Here is a 17,998-nt window from a genome sequence, read left to right as displayed (position 1 = left end):
TTGGCGTCTGGCCACTGCTCTAATATCTGTGAAATCCTGACAATGTAAGTGCTGAGCCTTTTTTTTCCTCAGTATGTCCCAGAGCGCTGCAGGATGATGACTGTGACACAATATGTCTGAGAAAGGGTGACATGGCAAAAATTAGAGCTACCTTTTCTGCAAATGAAAGGTAATGTTTCTAACTGTGCTGCTGTCTCTGCTGAGTGAGCAGATGGATTTTGTCTGTACACACTTGAGTCTTTGACCTTCAAGAAGTCTTTCAGTTTGGCCAAGCCACTGTCTCTCGCCTTGGGTTTCGTCTACCCTCCATCTACACTCATGAAAGGACTGGCATTCCCCTACGACTGGTTCCTTTCTTATGTCTGAGTGGTTGTAGCTCTTCACCAGATGGTGGTGAGGCCCATACACATGGACGTGTGACTTCAGATAAAGGAATGGCGAGGGGAGTGGTGCTGAGGCCAAATGTGTGTTTTTTCCTGAACAGCACCTCATTTGCTGACTGTGGGATACTAAAGGTCATTCCTCAAAGGTGTGTGGTTTAGTGCCTACCCTAGCTGTGAAGTCCACGGCCGCCCCTCGGTTGAGCAGTAATGTGGCCACATTCACGTTTCCATAGTGAGCGGCGATATGCAGTGGAGTGAACCCACTCTGTAACACAGGGATGGACACAGAGAGAGGGGGAGAGACACGTAATGTCAGATATCAGATGCGTTCAAGCTCTCAGTGACCCTTGACCTTGCGTCTTTACTTGCCCAGCATGCAGCGGTCACATTAAGCATCACAGATACAAAATAAATAATAATAATTGAGTCCTAATAATAATAATAAAACCAAGGACATAGGGGAAAAGAAAGAAATCCTAAATTTAATTTCAGAAATTCAGAACATTCAATACTCAATTACACACGTACAGTAAACATACACACAAAACACTCAAATTGAGACTAACATGCGACAGGTTATCCCACAGTAAAAGAAACCAACAGTTTGTTAATTGAAATTAAAAGATAAATAATATAAAACAAATAGACGTACAGTACACACAGATTGTTATCAGTATCAACAGAAAACAGAATACAGTATAAGTTAACCATACATTTACAGAACAAGGAAAAAGACCAAAGCACCAAATCATAAAGAAGAACTACTGGTAGGACTGGTCTGTGTAATATCAACACCAAAGTGCACTATGTTCACTGTACGTCATATCAGTTATCATGTCAGGAAATATGAGAAATCAGAGATTGCAGAGCAGTTTAGTATTGTGAATTTCTTGCCTTACCTTTCCATTCTGAAAGTCAGGGTCCGATTTAATGTGAAAACATTATTTACAAAAGTGTGAAGAACATAGTGACTACGTGATGATTCAAAAATACACATTCAAAGCTGAAAATGGTGCAAATCAAAGTAGATCGGGATGCATCATGCTATATAGTGCATTTTCTTACAAAGCAAATTATCTGCAAATCTGCTGGATACTTTTCATCATAACATTACATTGGGGAGTAAAAGTTCAAAGTTCAAAGATCTTCTTTAAATTAGAGAATGCTTCTACAGTATGCATGAATTGTGCATTATGTTTGTATAAATCTATTCAATAGTAATTGCATCTACTGTAATTCAGAGGTTTAAGGCAGAATCTCTGACTTCTCTTCATGATAATCATCTGCTCATTATCCATATTGTTATATGCTTGATTATTATCATTTGTTTTCATAGTGCATCTATACATGGATGGCATGCAGCACAACATATTGGGACAGATTATGACAAAACAAAACCATTTTGCATTTATAAATTCTGTATAAAAATACAAGCAAAATATTCTTTGAATATCATGCTATCTAACGCAAACACCATTGATATGTTTTATACATATATTTTGACCTACACATGTATGGATCATTCTAGCATGATACTGTTTACTAATGTCTTTGCATCTAATATCAGGGCAGTTTTTCACAACAATGTTGAATCCTAATCTACATGAATTATATTTGGGATGTTATGATGAAGAAAAATACTTTTGGAGATTGTGATAGCATCTTCAACATCAAAAATGTTAATACAAATGTTAATAACTGAAACAAAAAAATGGTACAAATGAAACATGTAAGAAATATAGAGAAAACAAAACATAAAAGCCGGTCCAACGACTAAGGCACCTGAGGGGAAAAGCTACTTGAGAGAGCGGGCCATTCGACCGAGCCATGCATGCTGCAGTACCAAATCAACGTAAGCATCTCAAAATCAACAAATACTTGAAAGAACCCACACATATCCACCATGCAGTGCTGTAGAAGTGAGGGAAATAAAGTGGTGAAAGGACAGAAAGACCAAATAAAAGGATGTCATGATGATGGTGTGAGAGCTAGACAAGTGTGTATACCTCGGTAGTCCTATTGACCATCATCTGAAGCCGTAGAATGAGGAAGGGAAAGATCTTAGTTACTTTAAACACACAGTTACACAGATGCACAGAGCGCAGGGTAGCTGTGCATTTTAAACACACAGTTACACAGATGCACAGAGCGCAGGGTAGCTGTGCATTTTAAACACAGTACAGTATACTGGCCACGTGGCTAGAGTGATAAAGTCATACAATTCTCCTCAAAACTATCTCAGATGGACTTATAATTATAATATATAGTTATAATACTATATTTCATATGTTATAAAATGACCTTTATGGTGCTTTATAATGAGATTAGATAATTCACTCATTGAAACACATTGTGAGGCATTGCAGCCATTTTGCACCATAAGGCCAAACTCACTAGAGAGAGTTGGCTATACAAAATTCAAAACAAGCTTTTGAACAAAAATAATTCAGGTAATTGTCAGAGGACTGTGTTTCAGAGGTATTTGGTGAGAAGAACAGCGCTCAGTGTGACGTCAACGTGTGTGTGTACATGCTGCAATCTGTATCCACTCTCTCCTCTGGGTCTCCCCATGAGTCATGGTGAAGGGTATTGCATAAGAACAGCTGAACCAGAAATGACAGATGAGCAACTCATATTTAAAACAAGTAAGAAGTCCAATTCAATGCATTATGTGCTTAAGTGCAAACTATGCAGTGTGATCTTCCTACATTTATAAAAACAAAATAGTTTATGCTTAAAGTAAATGTATGTACCTTGTTGTTTTATTGTTGTTGTTGTTGTTGTTGTTGTTGTTGTTTGTTTAGTTTTAATTTAAAACATGTATGTTGTTATTATTATGATGATGATTATTTTTGTTTTATTTTGTTGGTATTTCTTCTGTGTTCATACTTTGTATATATTGAAAAGTTTGTATTGTTATGATATATAAATATATATAGTATTATTAGGAATACCTTCAGTAGTAATGGTGATTTTAATAGTAGTATTATCATTTCTTATCCTTTCTTTTTCTTTTTTGTATCTATTTAGTTCTCTTTACGCCTGTTAATTTGGAGATTTGGAGAGACCCCCTCGAAAACAATATGATGCATCTCAAGGGATTTAATCCTGTCACCAGATTTACAAAAAAAAAAAAAAAATATTTAAATAATAAATTGTCTATATTCTGGCTAAGATACAATATGTACTGCCCTTCTAAGAAACATCTGTGTTTTTCTAAATACAGTGAAGCAGCGCTTCACTCTAGCCACGCCCCATTCCCTTAACCCCCTCCTCCCCATCACCCTGTTTTTATAGAAACCCAAGGGTGCATGCAAGGCTCAATATCAACACTCAATACAACCTGCAGACACTGGCACACTCCATGCAGTGGACACAGTGCTACACTTATACACCGGGGGGCAGTAGCGAGTAATAGGGGTGTGAGAAGGCAGATAGGCAGATAAGAGAGAGAGAGACCCGGTTAGTGGCAGGACCAACGGACACGTGGCAGTCACACAGACACTGAGGGAGAGAGAGACAGAGATGCACAGACAGACAGATGGACAGACAACTACTGGTACACCACAGACAACTGACAACTGGATATCAAGTCTAATTGACACATCTTCATGTAAGAGATCTGTATAATGCATTCAAGCACTGACAAACAGACTGCTGACAGATACACTGTGTTGTATTATTCCTCATGGTCATTCTGCCAGCAGGCTTGCCCATTGACAACACATAGCACTGGCAGACAGAACATGCTCAGACTCAACGATACTGATGCAGGTGTGCCCCTTCCCTCCTGATTCCGTACCTTGGACTGGACATCTGCGTTGTGGTCATTCTGCAAGAGCAGGGCGGCTGACTTGGTGTCGTCCTTGCGGGCAGCGATGTGCAAGGCGGGCAGCCGCACCTTGCCCTTGGTGTCGTTCTCCAGAAGAATGGACACCACCTGGTTGTGCCCCTGCTGCAGAGCGATGGCCAGAGGAGTGAAGCCGTCCTGGACCAGGGAAAGGGAGTATTAGCCAGGCAACAGACGGACACTAGTGTTCTATAAACAAACTTGAACTTGTTTCCCCTTTACTACCACACACACACACACACACACACGCACACGCACACCCATGCTCACACACGTGCACACACACACACACACACACACACACACACACACACACACACACACATGTTCCTCACCTCTGTAGCTGTGCTCTGGTTCCCTCCGTTCTCCAGCAGGTAACGCACCACGTCCAGATGGTTCTCCTGGGCGGCCATGTATAGAGGAGTAAAGCCATTCTGTGCAAACACCAGTTCCAACCATTAGAGACAGGTAAGACAGTAAAACAACTAGGTTACAGTATGACTGTGAAGTAAACAAAGAAGTGTTGTATGGCCACAACAATCATAGTCTAGTGGTTGAGATTAGAGAGGGAGGAGAGTCTCACCTGAGACTGAGAGTTGATATCTGCCCCTCGTTTCACCAGGATCTTCACCACTTCAGCCTGCCCTGCCAGAGAGGCGATGTGGAGGGCTGTGTTCCCTTTCTGGTGTTCACAACACAGACACACACACACAGACACACACACAAACACACACACATTGTGTCTTTCATTGGCTTACAAAATCTCTCATAGCTAAAGCCCAGCCCCTCATCAGTGCTATTTCCCCCACACATATTAATAACTGCTATCTTATTACGCCGTACAGTCACTGTCATTCATCATTAATTTCCTCTATCATTGATTTGAGATGCTGCACCCGAAACAGGCATATCTGCAGACACCCATGGCTCTGTTAGGGCGATGACAGTGGAGATGAAAGGTCCTCTCTGAGTAGCAGTCCTAATGATGCTCTGACACACAGCCAACTAGAGATAATGAAGACTTATCACTCATACCAGAGAAAGTCTCAAACAATACTGAAAAAAGCCTTGAATGACCAAGGCACTGTTTCAGCCACCCAAACACAGCCACCAACAGCTGTTCAGCAACCATCACTTGTTTGTGTGGACGTCCAAAAAGACACATAACTCCTTAATATGTTCTCTAGAGGGGAAATAGACCTTCTCCAGTTCCAGAGCTTGGAATAACTAGGATTCCGTAGACATACAAATGTTCCCTACATATTATCCCTCCTCCCGTATCCTAGGCGGCTGGGTGGGTAGAGAAGAGAGCAGGGGAGGCTGGTAGAAATCGGAGGAAGGGCTCAATGATACCATTCCTCATTCCATTCAATGCATTACAATTGAGCCCATCCTACGATTTCTACCTCCACCAGCCTCCACTGGTAGAGAGATGGCTAGCTGCCCTAAGTATGGTAGTATAGTGTAGACTCACTCTAGAAAGGTTACCAGTAAGGCTACTATAGGTCAGGAGTCAGACTGAGGAGCCATGTGGGGACTCTGAACCTTGAAACCCTGCATGAGGCACTTTACATACTTAGGCACTCAAGTTGATTAACACACCAAGTCAAAATGGCAGCCATTTCAGAGCAGTAACTTAAACATGATCCTATCTGAGTCTAAGGTCGTATAATGCCAATACAAAACAACATTATGCATCTGATAAAAGCAATCTCCTCTGGTTCAAACTACTATCTAATTTCACAATTGAGAAGAATCCCAAAAATCTATTCCTCAAACGACAGGTTTTTTTACCCCAATATAGCCAAGTCCAGAGCAGATGAAGTAAAATTAATCTCACAAAAGATCTGTATCCAGGCTAAAGGGTGTTTCACATGTGCTTCGACTACAACCGTATATATCTGGGTCTCAAAACACTCTGGGATTAAAAGGACCACTTCAGCCAGTATTTCCTGGACTCCAGAGGTTACCTAGTATGTAGCAAGCTATACCCCCACCGTCCCCAACATGTCCTAGAGAAGGGAAGCTAACCCACCTTGGTGGCAGAGTCCACAGTCGAGCCTCTCTCCAGCAGCTCCTGGACCAGCTCCACGTGGCCCTCCTTGGCTGCCAGGTGCAGCGCGTTGAGCCCATTCTAGAGAGGAAAAGAGAAGGGGACACAAGAATAACCGTCAGCATCCAAACTACACACTCTGACACACTAGACAAAATGGAGGAAGGGAGACAGAGGAAAGAGAGGGCTGGGTGTACCTCCAGGTCCATAATCTGACCGGACCCCTCTCTCCCTTTCTCTCTCTCACTCTTTCTTGGCTCTTTCTCTCACTGCTCTCCTCTCTCTCACACGTAAGGGAGGGACAGACTTAAATATCAAAGCCAGTACTGGAGGTCAGAATTGCGCCATGTCATGCTGTCGTGGAGTAGGGCCAGTCCAGATTAAATATGTAGTGGTATTTATAAAGCCTGTGTGTGTGTGTGTGTGTGTGTGTGTGTGTGTGTGTGTGTGTGTGTGTGTGTGTGTGTGTGTGTGTGTGTGTGTGTGATGGTATATCTGTCTTTTGCCACTAGAGTCAGTGGTGTGCGATTCCCTTCCTTAAATGCAACTGTTCTCAGAACAACCAGTTCAGGTGGCTGCTGCAGTTAGGTTGGTTACCTTTGATAAGGTGAGATACCTATGATAAGACTTGACCCTAGATCAGATCACCAGTCCAGGAGGAAGACATGTCATAAACTGGAGGTATGCTGAGGACTGAGTGATTTCCCCCCATAAGTGCCAATCGTGTACTAATAAGAAGATTTCTGTTGAGTTCCTGTGTTGTAGCAATAAATAGATGGTAAAAGCCTGAGAGAGAAATGAAGATTACATTTCAATATCACTCTAGAGGGATTACCCCAAGGATTAAGGGGTCTAAGCATTTTGCCAGTTAATTCCAAAACACCACAACAGAGGGGGGCCAAGGTATTTCTACATGAATCCCAGATGTCAACTAGAAAATGTTTTTTTATTTATTTATCATTAATAAACTAAACTCATAAACTACTTTCCACACACCGATATTCCTTTCATTGAGAGACACTCACTGATTTCTAGAGAGACTGTGAGGAGATAGGTGACTTACATCACTCATAAGCTCTATTAATATCTACATCTGCCCCCATAGTCATCTTCTGTTTGGTTGGCTGGGAGTAAAGGGGAGAGGCATGATGAGCATAAGATGATTGACAAAGTAGCCATGAGGGACTAGAGAGAGAGAGAGACAGAGAGAGAGACACACAGAGAGAGAGAGGGGGGGAGGGAGAGAGGGGAAGAGAGAGAGAGGGAGAGAGAGAGAGAGCAAGACAGTAGGGGGTGATTTAGTGTAGGGTTATACTACTCCCCCTTGTGGCTTGGGGGCAAACCTCAGTGACCCAGTACTGATTCAATAACTCTTCGACTGTGGAACATTTGTCTGCTGTTTAAAAAGGGCCATTCAGTCGATATGTAATTTCCTCTGTGACCGGTCAGCCCATACACACCCAATAATGTGCTCCTCACTCCCTACAGATGTTTTGGAGCTACCATTGAGAATGAATGGGTCTAGCCCTGTAGAAAACTGTGATACATTCTGTACTGCACTGAAGAATCATGTTCCCATGTCAACATGAACCAAACAGAGCAAGGGAAATCTGTTTGGAAAAGACACTCTCTCCTAAGGAGTTATATTGGGACTACTATCGCTCTGAGCCAGACAGCTTGCTAACACCTGCCACTACCCAAGTGGAAGAGAGGAGAGCAGCCATCTTTTAAAAATCTGTCTCTGTGGCTTCAGAGATGAATGACTGCCTCTGTCACTTGTCGCCCAGGGGAGAGTGATGGGAGGTGGTTAACAGCAGGGACAATCTGTATTCACTCCCTCGCACCGGGTAGGGGACCCAGAACAACCTTCACCCCCGCCTCTGGCCCGACCCCCACCTCCGCAATCTGAGAGAAACACACTGCCTCTGGCTCCCTCATAGAGTCCAATCCATCTCTGTTCATCCATACTGGCCCATATTCAGCCAATCTCTCTACAGGCATGGCACTCTGTCACACAGCGCTCCCCTGCTGTCCACCCACCTCAGTAAATCACAATCATTAGATCAGACACCCAGACACAATCATGAGAAGTTCTAATCATATATCATGAGATGTATCGGAATGTCATAGAGCACTCCCAGAGGACTGTACAATCATAACCAGCATATGTATCAACTATTCAAAATGTTGATTATGAGTCATAATGTGGTGTATAATGCAATAAAAATGGGTATAAATTAGTCATGGTGAGGCAGTTAATAGTCTTAAGTCTGTAGGGGAATGGAAAAGAGCAAACAGTCTTTACACTTTGGAGGTTTAGGGTTGTCTACAAAGACAGCAAAGGTTATTTTACAGATGAGTGTCAAACCAGGAAGGCGATTTGATAGAGGTTGTATGACATTACTCTCATTACTCTACTTTCCATTACACATTATGAATACTGTGTAGGGTAGTTGACACTTAAATGATCCACAAAGGAATAGCATTGCAGTATTGAAGTAGTAGAGCATATATACAGTAGCCTACATATTGCATGAGTTGTGCAAAGGTAGTCCCAACTCATACATCATAAGTTGAGGAGGGCTATTCCCCGGTGGTCTCAAATGCCTCTCACTACTAGTAGCTAAAAACATAATGACCCCTCCATCATAGAAATTAGGTCACGATAGTCCACCTATGTTTACAGGTCTCAGTTTAATCTGAACTGGCGCTGGAGCTGTTGATGGATTGAATCCTATGCCAGAAATGGGTGAGCCACAAGGAGTTTTCACCGTCACAGGTGGGCTCTTCAATCACCATGATGGATTTGTATCTTGTTTGTTTTTATAATGACTTTTCATTGATGCAGTCAACTGACATGCTATTTTGGATACACCGCCATCCTGTGGCGTTCTCTGATAGGATCATAAAATAGCCAGGGGCAAACTGATAATATCTAAGCTTTATCATATGGAGAGAAACTCTTGGCATTTTTGATAGAACAAGAGGCAGCATACATCAACAACATGGCTGGTTGTCTGGTTCAGTAGAGTGGCCAGGTAGAGAGCGCAAGGTCATTGGGATGGAAGAGCAGATGGCGTCATCCCTACATGACAAGACAGCTCCCTGGCTGGAGATAAATACCAGACATGTCGATGATCATTGTATTGTGATGATATTTGTATGCATGGCATGCTTGCTAGTTGCTAGGATGACTGACATAGAGTGTTTGTATGAACATTACACCTTGCAAAATTGCATTGCCAATGCATATGAGCCCCTTGAGTGTACTTCGATAGCCTTTGAGATTTTTTCAGCTCATTAACTAACTAATCATCAGTCACCATGTCATCAGACTCTACAAGAAGGCCCATCAATCCATTGTTTCTACCTGTCATTGGATAAATAAACAGACGGGAAGTGATAATGACTCTGGTCTCCCCTCCACATCTGTCTTTGTAAAGCCCACTCACCGTGTGAAGCTACCGACTCTACCGTTACAAACTCAAAGAGGGGCAGCCCAGCAGGACTGGCCATATGAATGGAGAGGAGGGGGTCTTCTGTTCAGCCTGGGGAGGGGTAATAGAGAGACCAGAGAGGCAATGTTCCCTCTAAGCTGCGCGCCTGTGCAATCGCGCACTGCTCGCACATTCTCAGCGCACAAGAAAATCTATGCAGCGCATAAAATAAAATTCACCATAAACGTATTAATTAATATCTAATATTAGACCTAATCTAATCTAATTAATTAGACCAATAATGTGTTTTTTGTACCATTTTTCAATGTAACACAGTGAGTGACAGGTGTCCAGCCAATGATACGATACGGTTTACTTACGCTACGCAGCCAATCATTGCATTGATAGTGCTTGCATATGTGCCCTGCCCATACGCACCATGCAGGTCAGCTAGCTGACAACAATGCGGCGGAGTTAACCCATTTGTGCCGGATGCTGCGCGACGCACATTTGAATTTGCCGCTAGTTGCTGCGTAGCGCAGCATATTTGTGCTACATTTCAAGCTTCCAGTGCAGATTGTGAAAGAGGATTTAGTTTAATGAATCATATCAAAACAGCATCCAGAAATCGTCTTGAAGTGGCACATTTGGACCAGCTGATGCGCATAAAGTCAAAGCAAGAAGCAGACGAAGCCATCAACCTGGACAAAGTGTACAACCATTGGAGAAGTGAGAAGGACAGACGTGAAAAATAAGGTAAAATTAAAGTCAAAATTTGTGCATATTCTAGTGACATTTATTAAGATTTTTTATTTATGGATATTAATCATTAAATGCTGTTACTACTAGATAATTTATGGGTAGTAGAAATGCTAATGAAAAAACTGTAATTAGATATTTTATAGACAAAGAGTTACAGGAATTTACACTGTATCACAAGCTACAGCACATGTCATTGAGCAAAATGTGAATGTTTTAATGTGAACAAAATGTTATGTCTGAAAGGTGTATATGTCTCATTTCTTCCAGAACAGGACCCTCAGCCAGGCCACAACTGGACCACAGCCAGGCCAAAGCAGGACTCTTCCCATGGCCAAAGCAGGACTCTCACATATAACATATAACATACTATACATCTCATGAACAACAAGATTTTTGTCTTTTTCATTTTAAGTGGGCCAAATCGCTTATATTAAAAGTAAACTAATGAAAATTGCTGCTGTAATTTGATTCTTTTAATAAGCCATGTAACTTGCTATGATCCAAGGTTTTGAACAGGTGTGATACTGGTGTGTGGCCACAGCGTGCACATCTGATGTTGCTCACAGTGGTCCTCAGTGTGCTCAGGGAGCTTGTGTGTATGCCCAGACACATGAAAAATTAGAGGGAACATTGCAGAGAGGATACAACTACACTGTATGTGTAGTACTGATAAGAAATCAGTGTTTGTGACAATGGCTTGTAGATTGTTAGGAACGTCTGAGAGAGCGATATATGAGAGATATATCTGACTTGGCAATCTGACTTCAATTGGCGAATGAAGTCGAGCGTGTTAGCTCAGATCAAAGCACATGGATTAATGTCGGATGTGTGAGAGAGAGAAAGAAAGAGAGAGAGAGAGAGAGAGATGGAATGAGGACTGCAGAGTTCTGAGCAATTTAATGGCTCATCACAACACAATGCTAAAACAGCCTAGATATTGTAGACGTGATCTCTCTGTATTTCCTTCTCCCTCTCTCCCCCTCTCTCTAACAGTGAGAGTGAAGACGGGGGAGGGGGGGTTGTAAACAGGTTCCTCCAAACCCCCTGCAAATCCCCTCCGGTCCACGTGACTGTTGTTTATCAGGTTGAACACACTGACCGTTGCCAGGGCTGGAGTGTTTACACCCTATCAGTTTTCCCTGTCCCCCCTGTGGAACGTTAATGGGGTCTGAGGACTAGATAATGGCTAGATCCTAAATAAAGAAGCAGTCATTCAGCACCAGTAGGTCATAGGGACAGGGACAGGGACAGGGACAGTGACAGAGGAATATCTTGGTCGTTATGTAAACTTTATGTAACTGTATCATTATATATATATATATATATATTTAACCACCTACCAAATACACTTTCACAACCTGCATGACTTTATCACAGCTAATTTCTCTCTTAATTGGGAGCTTTCAGTGCTGGGCGGAGAGGTTTAATTATCGATGTGGTCAGGAGAGAGAGAGAAAGAGAGAGAGAGAGAGAGAGAGAGAGAGAGAGAGGAAAACACTAATGACCTAAGTGGGTGCTGATCCATCCCCCCTGCCAGTGTACCCACTAATGAATGTGTACATACTGTACAGGGGTCCCAGTGGACCATGGGACATATACAGTACCACCTGAGTCAGCACCGGCCTGGTTTCAGAGGGTTCAGATGTAGGATATTGGGGTTCTAGGTAGCCTCATTTCTATAAGACCAGGTCATACACACTCCTCCGCCACTTGTCAGTTGTATTCCCTCCCTCCATGAGACATTCACCTGACGGAGATGAATAGAGAATTGACTACTGGCAGAGAGTGATAGGTTTGGAGTGATTGATTAATTCATTGATTTGTGAGTGTCAATATTAGTGGCAGTGATGTCCACTGCAATAGTGTTGTTCTTACTAAGAGAAGCATACAAGATGCAGAAAAAAAATACAAAGTGATTTAGTAGGCCTACTGTACCCACAAGTGATTTTCATCAAAGGCAGCACTTGTCATTTCGTGCTAAAATTGCTCAGTGAAAGCTATTGTCAGCGGTGTTATGTAAAACCACTGCTGTGCAGTAAAAAAATGTGGTTGAATAATGAATCCTAAATGACAAAATCTATTTATGGTAACTCTTAATGTCATCTGACCCACATCAAGATTAGGATGATTCAGGAGAATCAGGAGAGAACTGGGATACATTATACAGAACTAGGGAGACTTTTCCAAACTTCTTTTTTGACTAAGAAGAAGGTTCATTGGTATAGGATATGGTCAAATAGTAAATTATTTGTGTAGGTTCAAACATCCATGGCTTCACCACACAACAATGTTATGTTTGACGACAGAGATGGGAACTTTAAGGTCACTCTGTCACTCTAGATGGATTGACATTTGGAGTGATGATCAGGCAGGGATCACAGCAGTTAAATGAGTTATTGAAGAAAGGTGAAGAACACGAGAGCTTTATTGCCTGGGTGACCACGGAGAGAACATTAACACACATTGCTGCTCCGCAGAGAGTCAAATCCACAGAGAGCAAAGAGCAGCACCAGAAAAATAACTAATGACTTGTCCAACGAAACTGAAGGATTGATGAATGGGGTCATATGAACAGACATAATCCATTCCATGCATGTGTTTCCCTGTGTGTGTGTGTGTGTGTGTGTGTGTGTGTGTGTGTGTGTGTGTGTGTGTGTGTGTGTGTGTGTTTGTGTGTGTGTGTACGTGTGTGTGTGTATGTGTGTGTGTGTGTGTGTGTGTGCGTGCGTGCGTGCGTGTGTGCGTGCGTGTGTGCGTGCGTGCGTGCGAGCGTCTTACCTGATTGCAGGTACTGATGTCAACTCCACCCTTCAGGTACTCCAGAACCTTGTCGATGTTCCCTGCCCTCGCCGCCCGCAGGAAACTGGTGTTGCTGTCCGACTACACAAGACAGAGAGGGGATAGGTTAGAACTGCGGATGAGCAACATCAGAAGCACTTCACTTTGTTTTTCTTAGTTCTAACACAGTTATATTGCTTTAAAATTAGTCACTTTCCTCACCTTTCAAAGTAAAAGAAAAACAGCAGTGAAAATCATAGTGCTACATTGTTTTGGGTGACATACCACCTTGGCATCCATTACTGTACCTCAACCAGCACTCTCCCTACTGAGGCTCCAAGACAAACAAGCCCATTAGGACTCCCTACTGAGGCTGGGGGCACAGCACCTCCATTCTGAATACCGGCAGTGAATCATCTAGTGTAACATAGTCACAGGCAGTAGACAGAAACGGAGAGCAAGTTCCCCACTTTGGACGAGATTGGTAGAATGAGTCAGCACTTTTTTCTCTCTGCTTTACCTAAAATGACTTGGATTACACATACAGCTCTGTAGAATCTCATAGTCTCCTCTCTGTACAGCAAAGGAGAAGCAGCTCAGAGTCCTGCTCTGATAACCATCCTTACAAGGAAATCAATTCATTTAGCATCTTCACTAGCTCCCAGAGACACTCAGTGGAGGCGACAGGGCTGGACTTAGTTACGGCTCGCAGCTGAGCTCACCCTAAGACCAGACTGCAGATACTGTATGTCCCCTCCTCTCCCTCATTCTGTCACTCACTCACTTACAGGAGGAGACAGTGCATCTACACTGCATGCCCATACACTTTAAACACACTCTTTAAACACACTCTTTAAACACACACTTTAAACACACTCTAAACTGGGTTCAATTACACTGGGGTTCATTTACACTGGGGTTCAGTTACACTGTTAGTGCAGTGAGAGTAACTCTGTATTAGAATGTATTTACACAGATAATCTGATGCATGTAAACAAGATTGATAGTTTTGCAACCCAAAATCCAAAGGCAGTCGATGGGAAATAGACTGAATACAACAGACAGTGATATCATATGGCAGTTGCCACTGCTACAGACACAAACTGTAATGATGTCTTCTATCTAACTGGCAGAGTCGCAGCTGCTTGTGGATGCTGCAGAGAACTGCATTGTATCATTAAGGCCTGACAAAACAATCTCTCGCACAACCAAACAGGAGGTAACCCCGGAACCTGGGGGGCTGCAAACTAAAATATCTCAAAGAGGCAGGATGAAAAGTTTAGCTATTCCCTAAGAATTTCTGATAACAATCACATGAAAGATACAGTATGTATAGTAACTCTAACTGGCATACACAGAATACACAGTGACTTTAGTCTTTGAGAGGGAGTGGCTGAAATTAACAAACAGACATTGAATTGGGGCGATGCTGTATGACTTGATCTATCCAATTGAATGTGTGAATAAATGCATTATTGACATACTGCACAACTTGCTAGTGTGTCACACCTCCTAGGTGACTGAGGCCTTGTCCTTGACCTAGGGGTGTCTTACAGACAGCTTGGATATTATTTCTCCTGGGACCTCTCTATACTGTATAACAGACAGAGACAAGAGGAGAACCTCAAAAGGATCCTACAGCCCATAGCAAGTTCCTGCACATCAATATCTTGAACACAAACAGTACCTTACTGAGGTCCACTATGCAATGTCCTGTAAGCATTTCTCTGAATGGCAGCCATTTTGTTATTATGAATCGTGCTGAGTAATGTATTTCTTTCTCAATACAAGCCACATAGGGATATCAGAGGGAGTTGCCTCAAAAGACTGTTAGGTCATTATGAATATGTGCACTGACAGAGGGACAATGTGAGTATTGTGTTCCCCTACAATATACAATGGCATAGTTAGGCCAGACAGACTGATAATATCCTCTTAGATTCCTCTAACAGCCTTTTAATCATCCTCCTGCAATCTGTGTACTGCCATTGAGATACTTAGGGTGAGACAGGCCACAAACAAACAGGCTTTTACTCAGATCACTTAGCATTCAGTAGAAAAGAAAATGCCAGATTGTTCCCCAAACTTCCTACAGAAATAGTTTCATAATCCCTGAACCAACATAACAGGCAGCTATTTTGAAACAACATCTGTTACTTTTGACAAAACAGAATTAAGAAAAAACAAACTGTTTTGATTGCTTTGAGTGGCACATACAACAACTCTTACATCGCCTGTGATAGATGCAGTGGAGAGGGGAAAGGGAAAGACAAGAAAGACATTTCCTCAGATACATGTACTGTATGAAGGTCTTTAGTATTAAACGTATTCATAAGCTATTTGCCAAGTAAAAATGGATGCACAGGGGATGAATGAGAGATACCACATTGAAACATAAAACATCCACTGTGGGAAATATGACAAAATCAACTCATATGAGCTCCATGACCAGTACAAGTTAGTACTGTATCACACAACCTTAACACTGCTCTTTGTTCTCTAGCATAGTCTAGCCACTATGCCCAAGTATAGATGGTCATATCACGGTGAGCTTTAATCTGACATATGAAGCATAACAAAACAGACTGTCAATTCTGCTCCAAAAACTCTCCACCCAGAAGACTGCATAAAACATTCATTTACAGAAAGCTTTTCTGTCTTAATCAGTGTAGTGTGTGGAGGATTTATAAATAATACAAATATCCCATGACGACCGACCAATGCTGCTGGTGGAATCATCCTCGCCCCTCCCAGTTACCACGGAGACAAGCCAGCCTTGCCTTTCCCTGTAACTATGACAACAGGTTTTGTCGGTCAATAGACATTCAGCAATCCTGGAGGACAATGCCTCTTTCTGGACGCTCTGTCTCCTTGACGATAAGTTCACACAATATAACATACATAACATCAACATGGTATGTACATGGTATGGACTATAATGCATCAAGGTAAGCTGAATACTATGACCATGTCTTATCAGAGCCTGGCCAATAGCAAAGCAGGATGATGGGCTGTTGTCGTGCAGACAGGGATGTACTGCAGCTGTGGGCGTGTAACAAGGTCAAGAATCTCATGTGTGATACAGAGGTACCTGACTTTTAGCTGGCCTGCCCTCCTTTATCAAAGATAGAAATCACAACTGTGTGTGTGTGTGTGTGTGTGTGTGTGTGTGTGTGTGTGTGTGTGTGTGTGTGTGTGTGTGTGCCTCTCTTATTGCCCGCTGACTTACAGTATGGAACACCACAAAATAAAATTAATAAAAAATAAAAACACATTCTATTCTTGGACATCAGAACACCTTATCATATCAACACCCTTCTGTACCCTTCTCTACACAGCAACCATATCACACTATTCTGGCACAATGCAGAGTATTAACTTAAACATTTCCTCTATAAGCGCAATTGTGTGTGTGTGTGTGTGTGTGTGTGTGTGTGTGTGTGTGTGTGTGTGTGTGTGTGTGTGTGTGACATTGAAAGCTCCCTTGGAGGCTGCCTGGTATGCATTGCCACTCTATGGGGAGACACAAATCCAGTATGTGATGATTACTCTGTCATTTCATTGGGCAGCAGGATCAATTGAGTGCTGGTCACAAGAATCCCATAGCCTTCAGTTCAGCTTTGATTACTTTCATCATCATCATCATCATCATCATCATCATCAACATCATCATCACCCATTAGACTTATTAACAGAATTCCCTAGTTTCCTATTTCTAAAAAAGGCCAGGAAAAGCATGTACTGTAGGGCAGTTAAATGTGCAATAACATTCTGCATAGATTTAAATGTATTCAAAAGCATCAGGCTCAAGGTGACATAATTGGAGCTAACACATGAAATATTCACTCTGTTGCCCTCCACAGTAACTCAATATTTTTGCATCTGTGGGAGTCCCCTTCGTTAACAAACAACGTAATCAACATCAGCCTGGCCAGACCTTCATGGGCCAATGTCAAAACAGTAGAGAAATGTCCGTCTGCTACTCTCAGCCAACCATGGCTCTCCCTGTGGACTTATTAGCATAGTTACCATGCAGCACATCAGCAGTAGGCCCAGGTCCATCACCGATGCTACATTTCCACCTAGTCACAATTTCACTGGCAGTGTCCTCCGATTTTCTGAGAGGCTTGACAAATTGAGGCAAGATGGTTCATAACTGACCATGAAATCCATCAATAAAACAAATAAGCCTACTGTAGGAGTGTGTATAAACATAAAGTATCTGATGGAAATGACAAGGCTACTGGGGCTTGAGGCAGAAACCACTGATGCTTCATCTGTTTTCCTCTCCTGATGAAACTGGTCGGCAAGGACAAGGCTGTAGTGATAAGAGACCACTGTGTTGCAGTGCTGCAGTGAGAGGAGCAAGGGAATAAACATTGCAGTTTGTACTTTACTGTGCTGCACTCCACTTAGTCACCCAGAGTGAGAACTGAGTGTTGGGCGGGTCAGGGTGAAAGGTCAAAGGTCTAGCTGAAGGCCTTTTTTTAGCGCTTGCTCGCTGGAATAGTCCAAACTTTAAAAATGGGAAGATTTTCCTCAGACTTCAGCTGTCCGAGAAGCTTGTTATCACAAACACAAACACAAACACAAACACAAACACACACACACACACACACACACACACACACACACACACACACACACACACACACACACACACACACACACACACACACACACACCCTTTCTCTCACTCGGCAGTGCATGTACTTACTAATGTAATGGTCTTAAC

The 17,998-nt window shown here is 42.5% G+C and overlaps 1 protein-coding gene across 1 annotated transcript in view; it reads right to left on the bottom strand.

Annotated features, from left to right (window-relative positions):
• Positions 1-17,998, bottom strand: part of ank2b (ankyrin 2b, neuronal) — a gene marked incomplete at its 5' end in the record, with an annotated part of 76,082 nt that overhangs the window by 45,753 nt on the left and 12,331 nt on the right. Inside the window, 8 exons of the mRNA XM_083671401.1 lie at positions 550-648; positions 1,283-1,291; positions 2,390-2,413; positions 4,186-4,371; positions 4,569-4,667; positions 4,817-4,915; positions 6,269-6,367; positions 13,264-13,365. Coding sequence (XP_083527527.1) covers positions 550-648; positions 1,283-1,291; positions 2,390-2,413; positions 4,186-4,371; positions 4,569-4,667; positions 4,817-4,915; positions 6,269-6,367; positions 13,264-13,365 — 717 coding nt within the window. The remainder of the gene's footprint in view (positions 1-549; positions 649-1,282; positions 1,292-2,389; positions 2,414-4,185; positions 4,372-4,568; positions 4,668-4,816; positions 4,916-6,268; positions 6,368-13,263; positions 13,366-17,998) is intronic.

The sequence above is a fragment of the Argentina silus genome (genome assembly GCF_951799395.1).
Source record: "Argentina silus genome assembly, chromosome: 1".
Lineage (NCBI taxonomy): Eukaryota > Metazoa > Chordata > Actinopteri > Argentiniformes > Argentinidae > Argentina > Argentina silus.
Note: the sequence above shows the minus strand (reverse complement) of the source record. Positions and strands in the feature narration are given on the sequence as shown.